This window comes from Sus scrofa, chromosome 1, assembly GCF_054392235.1.
Source record: "Sus scrofa isolate SSC_HxYL_T2T_F1_AM1 chromosome 1, Sscrofa_HxYL_maternal_Yorkshire_Landrace_v2.0, whole genome shotgun sequence".
Lineage (NCBI taxonomy): Eukaryota > Metazoa > Chordata > Mammalia > Artiodactyla > Suidae > Sus > Sus scrofa.
Genome location: NC_139383.1, coordinates 125,284,689 through 125,309,750, shown reverse-complemented (window position 1 = coordinate 125,309,750; position 25,062 = coordinate 125,284,689). Strand labels below are relative to the sequence as shown.

General features: G+C 36.2%; 1 protein-coding gene across 4 annotated transcripts in view; it reads right to left on the bottom strand.

The window, feature by feature from the left end:
• NEDD4 (NEDD4 E3 ubiquitin protein ligase) overlaps nucleotides 1–25,062 on the bottom strand; it is a 128,658-nt gene that overhangs the window by 85,709 nt on the left and 17,887 nt on the right. For 2 of the 4 annotated variants that reach the window (XM_021094888.2, XM_084969548.1), the window contains exons 3-5: nucleotides 23,378–23,456; nucleotides 23,237–23,275; nucleotides 1,734–1,787 (exon numbers count right to left, since the gene is read on the bottom strand). In XM_021094888.2, the coding sequence (XP_020950547.2) occupies nucleotides 1,734–1,787; nucleotides 23,237–23,275; nucleotides 23,378–23,456 (172 nt within the window). The remainder of the gene's footprint in view (nucleotides 1–1,733; nucleotides 1,788–23,236; nucleotides 23,276–23,377; nucleotides 23,457–25,062) is intronic. The other 2 variants (XM_021094899.2, XM_084969569.1) reach the window with 1 other exon arrangement.

Below are 25,062 nucleotides of genomic sequence, written 5' to 3'. Positions count from 1 at the left end.
ACGACCCAGCGTTGCTGTGAGCTGTGGTGTAGGTTGCAGACGCGGCTCGGATCCCGAGTTGCTGTGGCTCTGGCATAGGCCAGTGGCTACAGCTCCGATTCAACCCGTAGCCTGGGAACCTCCATGTGCCGTGGGAGCGGCCCAAAGAAATAGCAAAAAGACAAAAAAAAAAGAAAAAAAGAATATCCACCATTATCTGAAAAGGCGATTAAAATACTTCTCCCTTTCCCACCTACATATCTGTATGAGGCCAGCTTTTCTTTGTGCATTTAAAAAAAAAAAAAAAAGAAAATAATTCAGAGGGCTGCTACTTTAACAAATTCAAAAAAATGATAAAACAAACAACTGTGCGTTTTGGGGATACATATATACATGATAAAATTGTTTAAACAGCAGAGAAATGATAAACACAATATTCAGGACAGTGGCTACAGACTTGTGGGGGAAGAAAAGGAGATGCTGCTGGGGAGGGGGAGGAGGGTTTGAAGATTTTGGTAATGTTCTAGTTCTTAGGTTGGGTAAAAAGATACCTGTCCTATAATTTAAAGTTTATATTATTATGCTTTTTGTATGTATATTTCATGATTAAAACAACACCAACACTAAACTTTAACTGGTCCTATTTAGAAGGAAAACAGATCCATATAGACAGAGGAGGGAAAAAACAGAAAACATTCCCTATTTTATTTTTTTTTAAAAAAAGCAAAAATACAAACAGAAAACAAAAACCTCTGCAACTAAACAAATCTAAGAAGCAAATCATCAATGTCTGTCACTCAGTCTTTAAACTGGATTGCCAGTTAGAGACAAAATCTCCCAAGGCGCAAAAAAGTGCCTTTGTACATTGTGATGCTATTTACAATTTCATTTGCAATATCTTCAGTTACTAGTATAGTTATCACTTTTTGAGAGGAAAAAAAAAGCATTACGTAATCTAACACTGAAAATAGTTTAGCCAGTTTCTTTGTTAGCTACAAAATGAATATAACTATTTAACTTCTTTTTTGGTGCTTCTGTTTAGTAACCGATAAGCTCTGAATATGCAACATTACTCTTACACCTTCACATTCAAATCTTACAGGTTACAATGTAAATGTAAGATGTTAAAAAGAAGGTTTGAAATTAAGTTCCAAAGAGACAAACTAGGAAAAAGATAGGATTTCAAAATAGCATTTGGGAAATCAGGAATCAGAACTCTCCTTTTAAAAATAAGACCAGGTTTAACTTGGCTTTTCATCCCTCTAAGGGCTGGCAACTCTCTAAAGGACTTTATTTCATCAGTGTAGGGAGGACAGCTTTGCTTTGTAGAACAGCCAGGATAAGGGAGTGGGTGGGATGTGGTAACTGGACACAGGTAACGCTAAAAAACCCACTGCCATGAGGAGAGTAGGCTTCCCGAGCAGGGACTACTGACCAGGATACAAGGGTGAGTGTGAGGGAAGCTGAGACAAAGAGGCAGACTTTCCTGCCATCTCCTGCCACGACAGGCCTTGAGGAAGACCCTGTAATGTGTTGAGAACTGACCATCAGGAGAAGTGCCTGGGGGCAGAAGCAAAGGGTAGAGAGTAGCACCAGGAAAGAGGAAAAAAAATGTATCTCTCCCCCATTTTGCCCAGTCTCCATAACTACCTCCAAAGCACTCCTCTCCTCACAGATCCCCAGGCCGCTTTTTCTATCTGCTCTTCTGAAATATACCCTTGCTTCATATTTCACACATGTACAATATAACTCACCAATCGATTTTCATCAAACACTTCAAAAAGAAGCCGGTGCTGCTGAGGATGGACCTAAGTAAGAAAAACACAACCTTTCTTTAAAAACAAGTTAACATTGGAACAATATTCAGTATCTTGTAATAACCTATAATGGAAAAGAAACTGAAAAAGGATATACATATATATATTTTTTCGGATGTATATCCTTTTTCGGATTCTTTTCCATTATAGGTTATTAAATATATGTGTGTGTATATACATGTATGTACACACATATATATACATACCTTTGCTGTAAACCAGAAACTAATACAACATTGTAAATAACTATACTTCAAGAATAAAAAAAGTGAATATCAACCCATAGACACTGAAAAATAAATGCTTGAAAACGTTGCCATTTCCCAATTCCCATTATTTACAATGTATTTTAAATTACACAAGATACTTAATATAAAAGCCCTGACTGGTCACCTGTCACCCATTTTTCTAATAGTTTTACTGTAATAACAAAGTGGATTTGGTTGCCTATTTTTCCATTTTTTTCTAAAAGAGAATAAAAGATAAAATTTCAAAAAAATAAATATTTGCAAGCACTTAAAAACATAGATTAGATCTAAACTACGTATCATCAATTTTATGTATTCACTTTTTATTTATCAGGACAGAACGACCTAAGTGCTGATTTAATGGAAACGAGTGTTCTGAATCCTCTCAGTACTAACTTGATAAAACCAACTGTTGTTTCTACCACATAAAGTACATAGCAGTCAAAAAGTATACACTGAGTTTTCACTTACTGTTTCTATCTTACTGTCAAAATTAACATGCAGTATTTTATTCTTCAAAGTCAATGCTTTCATTTTGACTGAAATGTTTCAACATCAAGTTAATATCTACTAAATATCAGAAAAATCTTAAATAATTTTATACCAGAAGTTAAGATCATGTATAAAACATTCTCACATTTAAATGGATTTTTTCCCTTTGATAAATGTTACATTAAACACTAAGATAATTTAAAACTTTGGTTTACATGTCAAAAATATTGATGCCATCAAACAAAAGCTCTATATGTGTGACAAAGATATTGAAATACCTAACCCCATATACACTCTCCCTTATGACCTTTTGAGAACATAATCCTAATTTTACCTGCAGCAATGTGCCCGGGATTACCTCATTGCACAACTCTGAGGCAGACGGGGCAGTAATTTTTTTAAATTGAAATAGAACATAAATTCAGTAAAGCATCAAGTTTACTAACATTAAATATATGCTTGATAACTTTTTACACATGTCATTAGCACCTAGATCAAAACATGGAACACTCCATTCCATTTTATGTATTGATTTCTACAGGAACAGTGGCCTCTGGACATGTTCAACATGGCGACCCTCAATATGACTCTCTAAAAAAGGTTCCCTTGCACCTGCGGGTGACCAAAGAGGCCAACCTAGTGGCAGTAATCGGGCGGGACTTCCAGGAGAGCTCTTTAAATGGGCTGGGAGAGATATCCATTTTGCCCTTTTCATTTCTTTTTCCAGCGTGGAACTTGGTTATTAGGACAGCTGGTGTCTATAAGTATGGAAGCCCCAAATAAGGGCTAGGTGCCACTGGGATAGAAAAACAGTGTGAGAAAAGAATCTTTTCTAAGAAGTTGTGAGGAAGTTTGGGGGAGGAGAAGACAACTGAGCTAAAACTTGAAAGATGGAAAGAATTTGAATAAGAAAGTATAAAGAATATTCACAGCAAAGCAATGTGCAGGAAGAAGGCATGGGGGCAGAATGAGCTGGCTTGAAGGAGATCAACTGATAAGAACATTTTTGTATTAGAAAGTGGTAAGAAAAATTGGGTTAGTTATGGTAGAGCCAGGCTGAGGGCAATGATGTCCAGGAAAAGAGCTAAGACTTGATTGGTAGGGAAAAAAATGAAGCTTTTAAAGGAAAAAGTGATATGACATAGATCATATGTAAATATTATTTTGTCAGTAATACACAAAATAAAAGTCAATTACAATGAAATTGTACAAAGAGGGCATAATGCTATGAAATATTAAAACACCAGGATAAAGATAATCATCAAATTTTTCACAGAAAAAGAAGGATCACCCCCAAAGGAACAAGAATTGGTCTTTTCAACAGCAATATGATGCTCAAATTTGCAAGTTTCTGAGAGAAAATTATTTTCAACCAAGAATCTTATGAGGGGTCAAACTATGGGCCAAACATATGTTGACTATTTATCTATCATAGATGGAAATCAATTTGGGACATGAATATGTGAGCCAATTAGCAGAATGGGAATAATCAACAGAATGAAAAACAGATAAAGTTAAATAGTCATTCCTTCTGGGAAGCACAAATAGGAGGGGAGAGGAAAGGGTGCCAGTCTGTTGCTTTCCATTATAAGCCTCTTATACTATCTCATTTTAAAGTTATGTGTGAATTCTTTGATGAGATGATTGTTTTTTAATTCATTAAAAACAGGAGCATAACTATGGTCACAAAAAAATAGTTTATAGGGTCATATTTATAGGAAAGCTATAAAAAGAAGAAACAAAAATAAAACATTGGCTTTCAGTTTCATTGATCTTTTCTATTGTTTTCTTAGCTACATTTCATTTATTTCCACTCTGATCTTTATGATTTCTTTCCTTCTACAAACTTTGAGTTTTGTTTCTTCTGCTTTCTCTAGTTGCTATAGGTGTAAGGTTAAGTTGTTTATTTGAGGTTTTTCTTATTTGATGAGGTATGCCTGTATTGCCATAAACTTCCCTCTGAGAACTGCTTTTGCTATGTCCCATAGTTTTATGGCTCTCCATGTTTTTGTTTTCACTTTCACTTGTCTGTAGATACATTTTGATTTCCTCAGTTATCCATTGGTTGTTTAGTAGCATATCATTTAGCCTCCATTTGTTTGTGTATTTCACAATGTTTTTTTTTTTTTCTTACAGTTGATTTCTAACCTCACAGCATTGTGGATGGAAAAGGTGAAAGAAAAAGCTAGTTCTTTGAAAAAATAAAATTAATAAACCTTTAAAGACCCATCAAGAAAAAAAAAGGAGAGGGCTCAAATCACTAAAATCAGAAATGAAAAAGAGAAGTTACAACTGATACCACAGAAATACAAAGAATCATAGGAAATCACTACAAGAAACTAGCCTAAAAGAAATGGACAAATCCTTACAAAGGTACAATCTCCTAAGACTGAAACAGGAAGAAACAGAAAATATGAAAAAAAAAAAAAAAACAAAAAAAAAAACACAGTAACAAATACTGAAATTGAAACTGTGATTTAAAACCTCCCAAAAAACAAATGTCTAGAACCAGATGGTTTTACAGGAAACTCGATCAAATATTTAGAGAGGAGTTAATGCCTATCCTTCTGAAATTCTTCCAAAAAATTGCAGAGGAAGGAAAACTTCCAAACTCATTCTATGAAGCCACTATCACTCTGATAGTAAAACCAGACAAAGAAACCATAAAAAAATGGCCAATTATTACTGACAAAAATAGTTGCAAAAATCCTCCACAAAATACTAGCAAACTGAATCTAACAATAAATCAGAAGGATCATAAACTATGATCAAGAGGGATTTATCCCAGGAATGCAAGGATTTTTCAATATCTGCAAATCAATCAGTGTGATTCATGACATTAACAAATTGAAGAATAAAAACCATATGATCATCTCAATAGATGCAGAAAAAGCTTTTGACAAAATTCAATGTTCATTTATGATAAAAATTATCCAAAAAGTGGGCTCAGAGAGAACATACCTCAACAAAGAAAGGCTATATATGACAAATCCACAGATAACATCATTCTCAACAGTGAAAAGCTGAAAGCATTTCCTCTAAGATCAGGAACAAGGCAAGGATCCCTACTATCACCACTTTTATTCAACATAGTTTTGAAGAACTAGCTATGGCAATCAGACAAGGAAAATAAATAAAAAGAATTCAAATTGGAAGGGAAGAAAAAAAACTGTCACTGTTTGCAGATGACATGATACTATACCTAGAAAATTCTAAAGACACTACCAAAAAACTACTAGAGTTCATCAATGAATTTGGTAAAGCTGCAGGATACAAAATTAATACACAGAAATTGGTTGCACTTCCATATACTAACAGTGAAAGATCAGAAAGAGAAATTAAGGAAACAATCCCATTCGCCAATGCATCAAAAAGAATAAAATACCTAGGAATAAACCTACCTTTTTTTTTTTTTTTTTTTTTTTTGTCTTTTTGCTATTTCTTTGGGCCGCTCCCGTGGCATATGGAGGTTCCCAGGCTAGGGGTCAAATCAGAGCTGTAGCCACTGGCCTACGCCAGAGACACAGCAACGCGGGATCCGAGCCACGTCTGCAACCTACACCACAGCTCACGGCAACGCCGGATCATTAACCCACTGAGCAAAGGGCAGGGACAGAACCCGCAACCTCATGGTTCCTATTCGGATTTGTTAACCACTGTGCCACAACGGGAACTCCAAGGAATAAACCTACCTTTTGAATTACAAAAGACCTATACTCCAAAAACTATAAGACGCTGATGAAAGAAACTGAAGATGACACAAAAAGATGGAAAGACAGACCATGTTCTTGAACTGGAAGAATCAATATTGTCAAAATGACTATACTACCCAAGGCAATCTACAGATTCAATGCAATCCCTATCAAATTACCAATGGCATTTTTTATTCATTCATAGCCACACTATTCACAATAGCCAAGACATAGAAACAACCTAAAGGTCCATGACAGAGAAGTGTATAAAGAAGATATGATCAGCCATAAATAAGAATGAAATAATGCCATTTGCAGCAACATGGTTGGAACTAGAGATTATCATAGTAAGTGAAGTAAACCAATGACAGATACATGATAATCACTTACATGTGAAATCTAAAAAAAAATGACACAAATGATCTTATTTACAAAACAGACTCACTGATATAGAAAACAAACTTATGGAGAACAAAGAAAAAAGGTGGGAAGAAGGGATAAATTAGTAAATTGGGATTAACATATGCACACTACTATATATAAAACACATAGCCAACAAGGACCTACTATATAGCACAGGGAACTCTACTCAATATTCCGTAATAACAATATGAGAAAAGAATCTGAAAAAAATAGGTATATGTATATATATAATTGAATCACTTTTCTGTACACCTGAAACACATTCTAAATGAACTATAATATAAAATAAAAATTAAAAAAGAATAAATCAACAGGCATGTATGACATAATTTGTCATACGTTAAATTGCATGCAATTATTTAAAAAAACCCAATGATGCAGGCACATTAAGAAAAGCTTTAATGAAATATAATACACATACTATGTAACTGACTCACTGAAAATGTATAATTCAATAGTATTTAGTATAGTCAAAGAGTATGGAACCACCATCGCAATTTTAGAACATTTTCATCACCTCAAAAAGAAGCCCCAGGCACTGTAGCCATCACATCTAATTTCCCTGCAATTTCCTCAATCTCAGGCAACCTCTAATCTATTTTCTGTCTCTACAGATTTGCCTATTATAGACATTTAACATAAGTGGAATCTTTCAATATGTAGCCTTTGTAACTGCCTTCTTTTACATTGCACACTGTTTTTGAGGTTCACCCATGTTGTAGCATGTATCAGTACTTCATTTCTTTAGATAACTGAATTGTATGTATATATCCCATTTTGTTTAGCCACTTGTGATGGACATACTTTTTTTTTTTCTACTTTTTGACTATAATGAATGCTACAAACATTTATGTACAAGTTTTTTTGTGGACACATGTGGTAAGTAGATTTTAAAATAAAAACTGTGTAGAAAGTTAAATGAACCAGATAAGTATTTTTATAAGGATAAAGCATTATACAAATAGGAAGTTCTTTGAATTTTTATTTACATGTTTTATGTCTTTCTATGTTCTCTGTACAGTTAGTTTTTTTCTTTTCTTTTCCTTTCTTTTCTTCTCTTTTTTCTTTTTATGACTACACCTATTGCATATAGAAGTTCCTGGGCCAGGGATTGAACCTGAGCTGCAGCTGCAAACTACACCACAGCTGTGGCAATGCCGAATCTTCTAGCTCACTGCCTGGGGCCTGGGATCAAACCTGTATCTCTGCATCAACCCAAGCCACTGCCATCAGATCCTTAACCCACTGTGCCACAGTAGGAACTCTGGTTATCTAGAATCAACAAACATAAAAATAAATTATAGATACAGAGCCATGGGGCAAAATCCCAAACAGTAAAAAAGATATAGAGTATAGTGAATTATAAATCTCTTATCTTTGTTCCAACCTCAGAGAAAATACTGTGAATTTTTGTAACTCCTCCCATATTTTTTACAAATACCAGCATATGAGAGAGCCGTTCTGTTTTTACACAAAATAGGTGCTTCATGTATGCAGTGTTTTGCATCTTTGCTCCTTCATTTAATACATTTTGAAACTAACATCTCATCAATACATATACATCTGTTTCTTTTTAAACAGCTAATGAAGATTTCGTTATATGACTGTACCATAAGTGTTTTATCAGTGGACACCCCATCCTTCTTAGCTAACAGAACTCTGATTTTATTCAAATATGGGATGACAATGTGTCTCTGGGATACAGAGAGCCACTCCCTACCCCCAGGAGCTGACTTCTGATTCCTCTAAGCCTTCCAGTAATTCCACTCTCTTTACCAATGACTGGGTTAGAAATACACACACAACACAATTCCGCCCTGAGACATGAATCAAAGTCTCCTGGGGAAACATTTGGAAAAGGGTTCCTCACTTTTTAAAAGAGACATATGGGGAAAAATTCTTCCATTTTTACCTCTGGACATCAACCTGGGAGGCTATGTCCTTAGGAACTACTGCAAGCTTCTTGTGACCGTGGACAGAAAGCCAGGAGAATCCCAGAGAGGCTGGGCTTGGTGTGACTCTGATCATCTGCTGCAGTCACTAACTTTTCTTTATGTATGCTTCTTGTGAAGAGAGATAATAAATGTGCTTGTTGTTTAAGCCAACTTTATTCTTACTGGAAGCTGAAAGCATCCTAAATGATATGCTTCAGAAGGGTCTTCCCTAAATAGCCTACATTTGGGAATCTCCAAATTTTCTAACATCCCAAGATATTCACTCCCTAGCACCCAGGGTTTTCCCTTTCACAAGACTCAGCACATCAGTAATTATTCTGAGAAATAATCCACAGGGGCCCACAGTAGACAATAAGCTTTGTTTAGGGTAGGGACTATGGCCTTACCTTAACAAGCATCAGCAAAGTGACTGGAAAAAAAAAATCACACCCATTTTCTGGGGTGGGTGGAGTTGGAGAAGCATAAATATATGTATAAAAATACATAGAAAAAATACCAGAACATCACACAATCAGTGGTTGTTTTATGGAGATTAAATTATGGTTGATTTTCATTGCTGATTATAAAAGAAATGTAAATCAAAACTACCATGAGATATCACCTCACACCAGTCAGAATGGCCATCATTAATAAATCCACAAATAACAAGTGCTAGAGGGGTTGTGGAGAAAAGGGAACCCTCCTCTACTATTGGTGGGAAGGTAAACTGGTACAGCCACCATGGAGAACAGTTTGGAGATACCTTAGAAATCTATACATAGAACTTCCATATGACCCTGCAATCCCACTCTTGGGCATATATCTGGACAAGACTCTACTTAAAAGAGACACATGCACCCGCATGTTCATTGCAGCACTATTCACAATAGCCAGGACATGGAAACAACCCAAATGTCCATTGACAGATGATTGGATTTGGAAGATGTGGTATATATACACAATGGAATACTACTCAGCCATCAAAAAGAATGACATAATGCCATCTGCAGCAACATGGATGGAACTAGAGACTCTCATACTGAGTGAAATGAGTCAGAAAGACAAAGACAAATATCATATGATATCACTTACAACTGGAATCTAATATCTAGCACAAATGAACATCTCCACAGAAAAGAAAATCATGGACTTGGAGAAGAGACTTGTGGCTGCCTGACGGGAAAGGGAGGGAGTGGGAGGGATCGGGAGCTTTTCCCTGGGTTATCAGATACAACTTAGAATAGATTTACAAGGAGATCCTGCTGAGTAGCACTGAGAGCTATGTCTAGATACTCATATTGTAAGAGAACAAAGCGTGCGAAAAAAAGATGTATACATGTAAGAGTAACTTGATCCCCATGCTGTACAGCGGGAAAAAAAATTATGGTTGATTTTAATTTCTCTTAATAAAAAATCTATAATGTATGAGTTATATTGCTTCTGCAACACTATACTAATAAACACGTGAATATATGCATACTATATAAATATGATGAGTATGAATACTTAAGATACAAATTGGGTACCATGGATGTACAGGGAATGGAGTGGGACTGTCATTTTCAGATGCTCATATACTACACTAATACTCAGAGTATATAATGTGTCCACTGCTCCTAACGTGTCAAACTTTTTTTCCTATTAACTTGCTTCCCTTGGTCTCATGAAAGCAACCATAAATATAGATTATATTCTAAGTTGCACAGTTGAGCACTAACTTCAATTTGTAGTCTTCCCTGTTTTTTAATGTACCAATAACAGTTCTCCACAAAAAAACCTTCTTTGAAATTCGTATTTTCTCAAAGGTATAAAGCCTCCCTTCAACTTGTGGCTGCAAACTTGGTTATTGGATGAATGCCCAATAACCAAGTTTTTACTGTACTATATTATATCAATAGACATTTTTATGTGAATACATTCAATAGAAAACATTTTGTGCTATGTATAAATAATGATATAAATGACAAAGAATAGGGGACCATGCATAATTATGTCCTTTGTACAAGTACTAAATTGCCATGTGTTTTCAGTTCCATACCTAGCTGTGATGAATTAGCACTGATTCACACAAATGTATCTAGTTATCCTTGCAATAAATTTGAAAATATCTGATAAAAATAAATACACAGTCTCTAGTCCAAGAATAAAGTAATACTAGCTAGTACATTTGGTAATAGTGAAATTATGATAAAAGAAACAGTGAGTAAAAGGCAGTAGAGTTCTGAGCCTGGTTTATCACTCACAAATAGCCTTTTTTATTTTTGTGCTTACAATTCTAACCAAGAGTAGTACCAATTTCAATTATCCTTTCTGATACTAGAATTTTCTAACAGAAAATGAAGCTTATTAAAAAATGGGAAGATTTTAATGACAATTTTATATTGATTTTTTTCTTTAACCGTAACTATTTTTTTTTTTTTTTTTAGGGCTGCACCCATGGCATATGGAAGTTCCCAGGATAGGGGTTGAGTCAGAGCTGTAGCTACTGGCCTACATCATAGCAACACCAGATCCAAGCCACGTCTGCAACCTAGACCTTCACCACTGCTCATGGCAATACCAGATCCTTAACCCATCAAGCAAGGCCAGGGATCAAAAACACATCCTCATGGATACTAATTGGGTTGTTAATCCTCTGAGCCATAAGGGGAAAATTCCATAAAAATTTTAATTAATTTTTAATTCCTCTAACAGATATCTGTATTACCTATTTCTACCCATGTTGGATATTCCTTTCATTCCTGATATTGGTCATTTGAGTTTTCTTTCTCTCTTATTTGTGGTTGTTAGGGTATATTAATTTTTTCTTTTCAAAGAACCACCTTTAGTTTTGTGTATTTTCCCTAGTTTTTATCCTTTTCTATTTTATTTCCACTATGACTTCTTCTCCTTTATATTTTTTATTTTTTGCTTAAGGTAGAAAGAGTTCATTGATTTTAAATCTTTTTTTCTTTCATACAGAAGCATTTAAAGATGTAAATTTCTCTCTAAGCACTGAATTAGCTCATCTCATATTCTGATATCTTATACTTTAAGCAACAATCAGTTAAAATGATTTATTTTTTGTTTGTTTTGTCTTCTGTCTTTTTAAAGCTGCACTCATGGAGGCTCCCAGGCTAGGGGTCTAATCGGAGCTACAGCTGCCGGCTTATGCCACAGCCACAGCAATGCCAGATCCGAGCTGCAACTGCAACCTACACCACAGCTCAAGGCAACGCCACATCCTTGATCCACAGAGCGAGGCCGGGGATCGAACCACAATCTAATGGTTCCTAGTCAGATTCATTTCTTCTGCGCCATGATGCGAACTCCTAAAATGATTTCTAATTTTCCTTATAATTTTTTTTTGATCCATGGCTTATTTAAAATACGTAGCTCCAGGGAACTATATCCACTCTCTTGGAATAAACCATAATGGAAAATAATATAAGAAAAAGAATATACATGTGTGACTAGGTCACTATGCTGTACAGCAGAAACTGACACAACACTGTCAATCAACTATATACCCTGATAAAAAAAGAAATTTAAAAATGTTGCTTACTTTCCACATATTTGTGGATTTTCCAGATATACATGTATAATATATATCCCAGATAGATTCCAAAATTCTATTTAAAGTCTGTTGTAATCAGGACTTCCTGCTGTGGCACAGCGGGTTAAGGATCTGACTGCAGCAGCTCAGGTCTATGTGGAGATGCAAGTTTGATTTCCTGCCTGGCACAGTGGGTTAAGGATCTGGCATTGCTACAGCTGTGGCACAGGTTGTGATTGTGGCTCAGATTCAATCCCTGGCCTGGGAATTTACATACACTGCAGGTGCAGCCAAAATAAACAAATAAAATCTGTTGTAATCAGAGAATATATTATGTTGAACAAGTCTTTTAAACGTATTCAGACTTGTTTTATGACCCAGTATATGGTCCATCTTGGGGAATGTTCCATTGGTGTATAAAAAGAATGTACATTCCTCAGGTACAGGCATACTTTGTTTTATTGTATTTCACAGAGACTGCATTTTTCACAAACTGAATATTTATGGCAAACCTGTGTCAAGTAAGCCTCTTGGTGCCATTTTTACAACAGCATTTTCTCACTTTGTGTCTCTATGTCACATTTTTGCAATCACAATTTCAAACTTTTTAATTATTATATTTGTTATGATGATCTGTGATTAGTGATCTTAGATGTTACTATTGCAAAAAGATGACTCTGAAGGCTCAGGTGGTGGTTAGTGTTTTTTATCAAGAAAGATTTTTTAATTAAGGTATGCATGAGTTTTTTCAGACATAATGCTATTGCACACTTAGCAGATGACAGTACAATGCAAACATTACTTTTATATGTACTGGGAAACCAAAAAATTCACATGACTCACTTTATTGTGGTATTCAATTTATTTTGGTGGTCTGAAAATGAATCCGCAATATCTCTGAGGTATGCTGTATCAGATACAGTGCTCTATACATGTCAAATAGGTTAAGTTGATTGACAGTAATGTTCAAATCTTTTATGTACTTACTGGCTTTTTTTGGGGGGGTCTAGTTGTTTTATCAATTATTGAGAGAGAAGTGATAAAATCTTCAGCTATTCTGATTTATTTAGTTCTGTCCATATTTGCTTCATAATTTTGTAGCTCTTTTATCACGTGTATTCATAGAATTGTCCTTCTTCTTGATAAATACGTGCTTTTATGACCATGAAATCTCTCCAGTAATGCTCTTCATCCTTAAGTCTACTTCCTCTAGTGATAATGCAGCCATATCAGGATACTGTTTTGTTTGGCTTAGTGCTTGTATAGTATATCTTTTTCTGTACTTATAACCTGTCTGTATCTCTTGTAAAAAGCAAGTAAGTGAATCTTGCTTTCATGGTAAAAATATTATTGAGATGGTCAGCTTTGTGGTTTATCTATTTCTTTTATATTTTTTAATTCCTCTTTTCTTTCTCTTTGTCTTTAAAAAATAGGAATTGAGTAGTTCTTGGTATTCCATTTCATTTCCTTTAATGGACTTTTACCTATAATTTTTCATTTTAATTTCTCTGTGATGGTGCTAAGGATTACAATACACATCCTTAAATATCACAATTACGACATACAGAGTTGAATCACTTGAATCACTTTCAAGTGATTCAAGAGAACCTACATAGGTCAGTCCCAGCTGACCATGTACCTTTGAATCTATCCACTGGGTTCCCTTTGCTTGCTCTCAAAGACTGGGAACAGCAAGTGTTCTATAGCCTGGCCATTCTTGTCCAACACAGGACTTCTCTAATAGGCAACCTTTGCAAGGAGACTCTCCATCAGCCTGGAGACTTTCTCAGAACTGTGCTCCTGTGCAAGGCTCTTCCTACCCAATCCTTTCACCCCTCTCCTCGCCCAGGTGTTAAGCCTGCATCATAAGAAGGCTCTTCCGGAGTTCCTGTTGTGGCACAGTGGTTAATGAATCCGAATAGGAACCATGAGGTTGCGGGTTCGGTCCCTGCACTTGTTCAGTGGGTTAACGATCCGGCGTTGCCGTGAGCTGTGGTGTAGGTTGCAGACGCGGTTCGGATCCCGCGTTGCTGTGGCTCTGGCGTAGACCGGTGGCTACAGCTCCGATTCAACCCCTAGCCTGGAAACCTCCATATGCCGTGGGAGCGGCCCAAGAAATAGCAACAACAACAAAAGACAAAAAAGACAAAAAAAAAAGGCTCTTCCCATGTGCTTCTCCAGTAAACCTCCTGCATATCTAATTCCATCTTGGTTATCTGTTTCTTAGAGGGCCCAAACCAACACAGATGGTATGAGCAGTGGGGTTTTAGGAGTAGACCACACTCGCTTGGCTGGCAAGAATCTCCTCATCCTTAGCAGAATGTGAGACACACACAGCCCTTGGCAGAAGATGGTGGTCCAATTCCTAAAGACTTATCTGGTGATGTCCTATGGACTGTCCTGATGGAGAGGGACACCCTTGCCAGTGTGATGCTTAAGGCACTTAAAAGGTAAGAAAAGAACAATGCGTACAAAGATAATAAAGTTGGCTAGTTACTACTATTAATGACTTATCCTTCTGTAATAAGATCCAGCACTTCCCTGCCATGCAGGCCAACACTGTAGAGACTGCCCCCCCTCCCCAAGGAGTTGCCTCTCCTTCTCTCCTGGTTAGCAAGAAAACATCCAGTGTTAAACCCCAACATAACCAGCTGGGCCTGATACAGGATGAAAGAGATTACATCTGGAAGAAGCTTCAATAATTAAATAGCAAGTCCTGGCAGGGGCCAGGGGAATATCCCTGAAACTATGATGCTTAATCAAAGGGGCAGAAACATAACATTGGATAAGCAAGAATTCATTGACTTGGGGGAACTTTCTCAGGACAAATGATTGAATGTCCTGTCAAGAACCCTAGGAGATGAAGCCAACTTACTGCTAAAGTGGCTCCTAGAAGTCTAAGAAAATAATAAGCCAAGTAGAAATGCCTGAGTTTGCCCTGGCACACAGTAGGGGAAGGGAGAAAAAGGCCAAGGTAAGTTCGCATGTTGGAATAAAAGACAGATAGAAAGACACGTAGATAGATAGATTGATTTAGATATATCTATATATCCATACAGATATAAAGATATATAGATAATATATAAATGTTTAAATATACATAAATAATATGAAGCCAAAATACCTACCAGATGCTTATGTTCCATGAAAGAGCCCAGAGGACACCATGAGCCACAGTGATAGGTGTGTGCTGGTGAGAGGGGCAGCAGTATCACCAAGAAGTGCAGTGGTGGCTCTCTTTTGAATGCCAGGACTGATGGTAGGAGAGGTGGCCACAGAGCTGGGCTCCTTAATAGCCAGACATGGGGATGAGCCTCCCTGTCTCCAGTAATAAAGAGGTCAGCCAGTGGCATCTCATTGCCACAGTTGAGGGGGCTACATTATTGTAGCCAGGGCGGAGGGGCAGTGAAGTTGACTCAACCTGCAGAGTACAGGGCATGGCATCCCTAAGGGCAAAACAGCCAGGCGACCAACAAAAGTGCAGCTGAACATCTATAATTATAAGAAGGAAGAAAGGACAAGCAGGTGGCTAAGGACATTGCCCCAATTAAAAGAAAAGTCATAAATCCCTCATGCAGTTCCCCAACCTAAGCCAATTTTCAGATTCAAAGCCCATTGACTGAAGAAGTAAACTAGTCCTTAGAAAGGGCTGCATCACTGCAGGAAGTGTATACTATAATAACTCCTTCCTTCCTCCTCCAAAAGGACTATGGCCATTTATTTGGGGGACTGTACATTGGGGAAAAAGGACTAATCAGACATACTGAGAGCTGTTGGAAACAAAAGCCCAAAGCATCATATGGCTTCCATACTAAAATAAGGACTTACAGGGAACAGATAACATATGGAATTCTGGCTATGCTTAGCTTATACTGAGTTCACTGGTTCTGTGGGTTTATCCAGTAGTCAATCCACCAAGTGTACAACTGGGACTGACACACTGGAAGCTGGATCTCTTCATTACTACCACCACGTTGAATCCACGGCTTGTGGGATGTTAGAGCTATCATAGTGAGAAGGCCAAGAGGAAGCCTCTGACTAAGAGAGTAAATCTAGATATGACCAAAAAAGCACAGGAAGAAAAGAAAAAAATCAACATCATAAAATTAAAAACTTTTGTGTTTCAAAGGACATCATCAATAAAGTCAAAAGACCTAACCCACAGAATGGGAGAAGATTTTTGCAAATCATGTATGCAACAGCGACTTGAATCTGGAAATATAAAAAACTGTAACATCTCAATAACAAAAGACAAATAACCCAAATACAAAATAGGCAAAGGAGGAGTTCCCGTCGTGGCGCAGTGGTTAACGAATCCGACTAGGAACCATGAGGTTGCGGGTTCGATCCCTGCCCTTGCTCAGTGGGTTGACGATCTGGCGTTGCCCTGAGCTGTGGTGTAGGTTGCAGACACGGCTCGGATCCCGCGTTGCTGTGGCTCTGGCGTAGGCCGGTGACTACAGCTCCGATTCAACCCCTAGCCTGGGAACCTCCATATGCCGCAGGAGCGGCCCAAGAAATAGCAACAATAACAACAACAACAACAACAACAAAAAAGACAAAAAGACAAAAAAAAACAAAAAACAAAAAACAAAAAAAAACAAAATAGGCAAAGGATATGAACAGACATGTCTCCAAAGAAGATATAAAATAGGCCAATAAACTCATGAAAACATGCTCAACAAATTAGCCATCAAAGAAATGCAGATCAAAAACACAATGGGATATCATTTCAGACCCACTAGGAGGGCTATGATAAAAAGTCAGATGATAACAAGTGGTGTCAAGGGTGTGGGGACATGAGAATGCTCATACCCTACTGGTGGGAATGTAAAAGAGTAAAGCCACTTTGGCAGTTTGGCAGTTCCTCATGTGATCCAGCAATCCAGCTGGATGAAAATACATGTCTACACAAAAACTTGTATACAAATGTTCACAGCACCATTATTCATAATAAAGTGGAAACAACCTAGATGTCCAATGGATATACAGGTAAAGTGTGGTTATCCATATAATGGAATATTATTTGGCAATAAAAAAGAAATTAGGTATTGATACATGCTATAACATGGTTGAATCTTGAAAACATTATGCATAGTGAAAGAAGCCAGACACAAAGGACCACAAATTATATGACAATATTTATACGAAATGTCAAAAATAGGCAAATCTCTGTAAGAGACTTAAAATAAATTGGTAGTTGCCTGGGAAGAGAGGCAGATATTGGGGGAGAATGAGGAGTGACAGGTAATACGCATGGGATTTCTTTTTGGGGTGATGAAAGTGTTCTAAAATTGATTTTGGTGATGGTTGTATAACTGTGAATATACTAAAAACCACTGAAATGTACATTTGGAGTGGGTGAATCATATGTTAATTATATCTTAATGAAGCTGTTTAAGAAACAAAAATATTGTAACCTATTGGGAATGTCAGAAATTAGTACCACCATTAAAGACCTGAAGGATATAAGAATGGTCCCTGTAATATGTTCACACTTCATTCTCCAGTCCGATCCTTGCAGAAACCACAATAGCCTCAATCACTTGCTGGATCCCTGGGCAGCAGCTGTAGACTGTAATTCAACAGGATCCGTGACACATCCCCTAGAAAGAGGGTGCTCCCTCTGGGGACTTAGACCTCTAACTTAGCAAAGCCCAGAGTTCCAGGAACAGGAAGCACACAGTCCTCCAGAGGTCTTTGGAAATGATAAGCAGGGCCACTCCTACTTCTATTCCTTTGTTTGTGGACCATGTACACTTTTCGTTGTGAACACAGCCTCATATTGAAGTCTTTGGTTCAATGATTGACCTGGCACTCCACCTTTACAGAGTATTGCCTCCACACTCGTGCTTCAACTGTGTCATCAGTAGGACATTTCATGGCTCTACCAGGCTGCCTGCTTCTGGATGGTGCTGCAGATGATGTGACCAGGGCATCCATGGTCATGGGCTCATTCCTGCACCTTCTTCTCTGTGAACTGGGTCCCCTGTAAGGATGAAATTTTGCATGGGTTTCCATCCCTACGGAACATGAATTCTGTAAACCCCCAGATAATTGCTGGCTGAGGTTCTACAGATAGGAAAGGCAAATCCATGTCCATAAGCAACTTGAGGGCAAATTACTGACCCTTTCAGAATGGAAGGGGCCCAATTTAGTAAACTTATCACAAAATGGCTATGACTCTGAGGGTTAATGGTCTATAGTTTTATTTTCTAATAAAACCTTTGGTCTGGTTTTGGCATCAGAGTGATGCTGGCCTCATGAATGAATTGGGAAATGTTCCTTCTTTTAGTTTCAGTAAGACCCTGTGTAGAGTTGGAATTATTTATTCCTTAAATATGTGGTAGAATTCAACAGTGGAACTACTTGGGTTCAAAGTGTTCTTTGTTGGATGGTTTTTAACTTCAAATGCAATTTATTTATGATATATAACATTTTTTTCAGGTGATTTATTTGTTGCTTTTTAGGGCCACAACTGCAACATATGGAAGTTCCCAGGCTAGGGGCTAAGTCAGAGCTACAGCTGCCAGCCTACACCATAGCCACAGCAACTTGGGATCCAAGCTTCATCTGCGTCCTACACCACAGCTCACAGCAACGCCGGATCCTTAACCCAGTGAGCAAGGCCAGGGATCGAAACTGCATCCTCATGGACACTAGCTGGATTTGTTTCTGCTGCACCACAATGAGAACTCCTATTTCTTACTAAAGTTTTTGTTTTTTTATGATTTTTATTTTTTCCATTATAGTTGATTTACAGTGTTCTGTTGATAGCTACTGTATAGCAAAGTGATGCAGTTATATATATATATTCCTTTTCTCACATTATCCTCCATCATGTTCCATCACAAGTGACCGGATATAGTTCCCTGTACTATCCAGCAGGATCTCACTGCTTATCCACTCCAAATGCAATAGTTCGCATCTACTAATCCCAAATTCCCAGTCCATTCCACTCCCTCCCCTCCCCCTTGGTAACCACAAGTCTGTTCTCTGAGTCCATGAATTTATTTTCTGTGGAAAGGTTCACTTGTACTGTATATTAGATTCCAGATATAAGTGATATCACATGGTATTTGTCTTTCTCTTTCTGACTTAACTTCACTTAGTATGAGAATCTCCAGTTTCACCCATGTTCCTGCAAATGTTATTATTTGGTTCTTTTCTATGACTGAGTAGTAATTCTTTTTGTATATATACCACATCTTCTTAATCCATTCATCTGTTGATGGACATTTAGGTTGTTTCCATGTCTTGGCTATTGTGAATAGTGCTGCAATGAGCATACAAATAGTGCATGTATCTTTTTCAAGAAAAGATTTGTCCAGATATATGCCCAAGAGTGGGATTGCTGGATCACATGGTAGCTCTATATTTAGTTTACCGAGGTACTTAAAGTTTTGATAGTACATGTCTTTAAAGGAATTGGTCCATTTCATCTAAGTTACTGAATTTATGGGCACAGAATTGTTTACTGTATCCAATATTATCCATTTAATGTCTGTCAATTCTGTAATGATGCTACTTTCCAGTTTAGGGCAAAACCCTAGACAAACAATACTTCTTTAGAAACAATAAACCTTTCTTTTCTAGTATAATTTAAATATAATGCTATATATTTTTCTCTGAGCACTGATTTAGCTACACTCTACAAAATTTGATGTTGTATTTTTATTTCATTCTGTTAAGATATTTTCTAATTCCCCCTGAGAATTCTTATTTGATTCATGGATTATTTAGCAGTATGTTGTTTAACTTCTAAATATTTGGGGATATTTCATATATTTTTGTGTTACTAATTCCTACTTTAATTCCATTACAGTCAGAGACTATATATTTTGCAATACTTCTCTTCTTTTAAATTTGTTGAGACATGTGTTTTGGCCCTGATTACTCAATAAATATTTCATGTGTAATTTTATTTTATTTTTATTTTTTTTGGTCTTTTTTGTCTTTTTGGGGGCTGCACCCACGGCAATTGGAGTTGTAGCTGCTGGCCTATACCACAGCCACAGCAACACCAGATCCGAGCTGTGTCTGTAACCTACATCACAGCTCACAGCAATGCTGGATCCTTACCCCACTGAGCGAGACCAGGGATGGAACCTGCATCCTCATGGATGCTCGGGTTTGCTCACCTCTGAGCCATGATGGAAACTCCTCCATGTGCAATTTTAAAGATGATGTGTTCTGCTATTATTGGGTAGACAGTCCATAAATGTCAATAAGGCAAAAATGATTTGATAGTGTTGTTCAGGATTTCTATATCTTACTGAATTTTTGGTCTATATATTCTAGCAATTGCTGAGAGAAGAAAAGTCTTTCAAGTAAAATTCTCTTATTTTTCTTCAGTTTAGAATATCCTTATTACTCTGTCATTCCCAAAGGATACTTTTTTTTTTTTTTTTTTCCCACTGTACAGCAAGGGGGTCAGGTTATCCTTACATGTATACATTGCAGTTACAGTTTTTTCCCCCACCCTTTTTTCTGTTGCGACATGAGTATCTAGACATAGTTCTCAATGCTATAAAGGATACTTTTAATAGAGATATAATTCTGGATTGACTCTTTTTTCTTTCTATGCTACCTTAATTATTCTGTTTCATTAGTTTCTAATGAGAAACCCATAATTATTTGAATCACTGTTCCCCTATACATAATATGTCATTTCCCCCGGCTGCTCTCAAGATCTTTTCTTTATCTTTGGTATCAGCCTTTGATTATGATGTGTCCAAGCATCATTTTCTTTACATACAGTTTGGGTTTCACTGAACTTCTTTAACCTGTAAATGCATGTATTTCACTAAATTTGGAAATTTTGGTCTACTATTTCAAATACTTTTCTCCACTAATGTCTTTTTCCTCTTCAAAAACTTCAATGACCCAAATATTAGACTCTTTTAGTACTGTCCACAGGTTTCTTAATTTCTACTAATTTTTTTTCCTATCTTCATTTTCTGTTGTTTGGATGAGATAATTTCTACTTACTATCTTCAAAGTCACTGATTCTTTTCACTGTTATCTATATCCTGTTATTGAGCTCACTTGGACTTTTATATTTTCAGAAATTATATTCTTAAATTCTAAAATTTATATTTCATTCTTTTTTATAATTATTTCTCTGCCAAGAACGTCTATCTTTCCATTTCAAGACTGTTTACTTTTATACCATGGAGTGTGGTTATGATGGCTATAATAACTCCTTTAAAGGGTTTTACAAATAATTCCAAAGTCTGGATCATTTTAGGATTGGCATTTGCTAACTGTCTTTTTTGTTAAAAGAATTGGTCATATTTTCATGGTTTGTACTGTGTAAAATAATTCTGAATATACTTTGAATATTATAATTGTAAAACTCTGGGTCCTGCTAAAAATCCTTAATAGCTTTAGTTTTTTATAGCCTCAGGTTAAGTTTGATGCTCTACTATTGCATCATGACTAAAACTGAGAGTGTTAAATTTTTTTAAGTCTTTAGAAAACTAACAATAGCTGAATATGTCTTTACTATAGTAATAACAAAAAGCTATGTTCAAAGGAAAAAGGCTAGATACAACCTCATTAAAACTGGGAACAATACAAATGTCTATCCCTACTATGGTTAAACATTATCTGACATGTGTAAGCCAATGAAAATTCAAAACAGAAAAAAGTAGGAGGTACAAAAAAACTTCAGTACAATGAAAACACGTATATTTCTAAGACAAATGCAAATAAAATAAGTAAAATAATAATAAAAGTGCAAATAAGTTTTTTTAAAACTCAACCACTTTTAAAAGTCTCTGCCAAGCAACATTTCTGCCAAAGAAGCAATCAAAACCAGAGGTTATCAAATCTGGAATTTATTCTAAATGCGAAAGTAAACCAGAAATTTAGCTTCATATTTCTCCATATTATACTGAGTCATCCAGCAGACTCAATACTATTTGCTCAAGAATATAAAATTTCCAACCTGATTTAAAATGCTGTTTTTATGCCATACTAAATAGGGTAAGGAAGATCCTTCTCTAAACAAGAAAAACCAGAAGCACTATGGTTGGTGCTGGTGTTTGCTGGTGATCTTTAATAACGGTTTCTCAAACTTTTGCTTCAGCAGTTTCCTTCCTTCCAACTCACTTTATTAAAATAAAACAAACAAAAACCCTTCAAATGTGAAATACAGAAGAGTGGCTTCTATTTCCCTGACTGAATCAATTGTTGGCACCATAGAAGCCTCCAGAGAGGCTGGTGTTTCAGAAATGGTCAGCTGCATCAAACACTGCTAAGAGCATGAGTAAGATGAGATTAGATGAACATGGCATTGTGGAGGTCACTGGTGACCTTAGTAAGGCAGTTTTAATTAAGTGATGTGGGTGTAAGGCTAGAATGTATAGCAGATAAATAGAAATGACAGGGGCAGGCAACTCTTTTAAGCATGTTGGTTATTCAGGTGAAGAAAGAAGTGAGTCAACAGCTAAAGGGAAATATAAGGTCAAAAAATAATGTTTAAAGATGGAATGTACAAATGGGAATAATCCAGCAGAGAAGGAGAGATTACTGATATTTATCTGCCACTGCTTGTAGGGTGTTGATTCTGGCATCAGGAAGGACTCTTATCCTGTCGGCATAAGGAGACACTGTCAGTTTGAGGACCCAACTGGGAGCCTGAGATAAGCACTGCTTGGAGTTTGCTCTTATGAGATAGTGAGGGGGGGTGAGGAAGAATGCAGGAACATAAATGAAGGGTATATTCACTTGTTGGTGGGCCCTCATCATTTCTTGTCTGGATCAATGCATTTAATAAATGACTGGAGAGACCAAATATTGCATCATCTTTAAGGGAAAACATAAAAATTTGCAAAATTGGAATAAAACTCTAAATCAGAATTAAACTAGAGTAAGATAATTCCAGGTTTATGATAATCTTTTTCCTCTTCATTAACTTACCTATATTTTTTCATGATAAGATAAATGGTTTCAGGGCTATGTCATCCTGGGGATACCTAGATTTAACTCTTTTACATTTTTAACAAATTCTTATGAGATACATTTTAGAATATTGTAATTGAGAACTTACCATTCTAACCTACTGAGAACAAAATATTTGCTGTTATAATGAAATAAAATGCATACGTACTCTGAATAGTATTTCTTCATTCCATTTTGGATTCAAAGTCTAAAAGATAATAAACATAGTATAATTAACTGTTTAATATTTTGTCATATAAAAATAAAACAAAGCATATTTTTAAATATTTTGAACACTGCTAAGTCTAACCTTTTTAATGGTTTTCGTTTGCACACTTGTAAAAACTCCATTCATTGGGTCATATAACGTCACTCTCACATAAGGATCACTGTTAAAATTTAAAAACAAGTTAATTGCTGTTTGTTTCCAAACTCAGGTTATTCAGACTATAAAAATCACAGAATTTTCCTTGTTAACAATTTCTACAATTATTTTCTACACTTAAAAGTAAGGATTCTTTAGGCAGGGGTAAGTAAGTATAATAACTTTTGCATCTTGTTAAAAATCTAAAATACCATGTTAGTGAAATAGACAAAGAATTAGAAAACCTTTTAATCACAACTTAATGATTTCCAATCTTTTTAGACATTTTATTTGATTTTTATTCCATTCTTTCCTCTTTTGAGTTAAGAAAGTTAACTCAATGATTCAAGTATATTCTATGTACAGGATTCAGACCATCTTTGCAAGACCTCAGGTTGTTCCAAGTTACCTTATATATGTATAAGCTCTTTTTACAAAACAAAGACAAAGTGCTTCATTTCAAAATAATTATGTGCTATGTACCCCTTTTACAAAGAGACATGGAAAAGGAGTTTTCCAATTCATGAACACGGCATATTTATCCACTGGTTTAGATCTTCAATTTCCTTCAGCAATACTTTTAGTTTTCAATGTACAGTTCTTGCAAATCTTTTGTTAAGTTTATTTCTAAGTTTTTAAGTTTTACACTATTGTAAACATATTTTTAAAATTCATTTTCCAATTGTCCAGTGACTGATAGGATATAAACATATAACTAATTTTGGTGCTTTGAACTTTTTTCTTATGGCCTTGTATCTTAGTTTCAGCAACTTTTTCATAGATTCCTTAGGATTTTCTATGTATACAATGAGACTATCTGCAAATAAAAAGTTTTATTCTTGGAAAACTGTATTTTTTTTTCTTACTATAGTACATGGCTGTATTATTTTTTTTTTCTTACCATATTATATGGCTAGGACATCCAGTACTGTATTGAAATGAATGTGAGAGCAGACAATCTTTCTTATTCCTGAGTTTAAGTAGAGAGCATTCAGACTGTCATCATTGGGTATGATGTTAGCTATTGATTTTCTCACAGAAAACTTTAATCAGGTCTAGAATTTCCATCTGTCTCTAGTTTGCTAAGAGTTTTCTATCATGAATGGGTGCTGAATTTTGTCAGATCCTTTTTCTGCTTTTATTGAAATGACTTTTTAAAAATTCTATTAATATGGTAAATTACACTGATTTAAACCAATCTTACATGTTATTATTAGTTTGTTGAGAGTTTTTATCATAAAAGGGTTTTGAATTTTGTCAAATGCTCTTTCCACATCTATTGAGATGATTGTGCATTTCTTCTTCTGTATGACATTAATATGATGGGCTACGGTTACTGATTTCAAAAAAAAATTTTTTTTTTTTTTGTCTTTTTGCCATTTCTTGGGCCGCTTCTGCAGCATACGGAGGTTCCCAGGCTAGAGGTCTAATCAGAGCTGCAGCTGCCAGCCTACGCCAGAGCCACAGCAATGCGGGATCTGAGCCACGTCTGTGACCTACACCACAGCTCACGGAAACACCGGATCCTTAACCCACTGAGAAAGGCCAGGGATCCAACCCACAACCTCATGGTTCCTAGTCAGATTCGTTAACTACTGAGCCATGACAGGAATTCCTGATTTTTTTTAAAT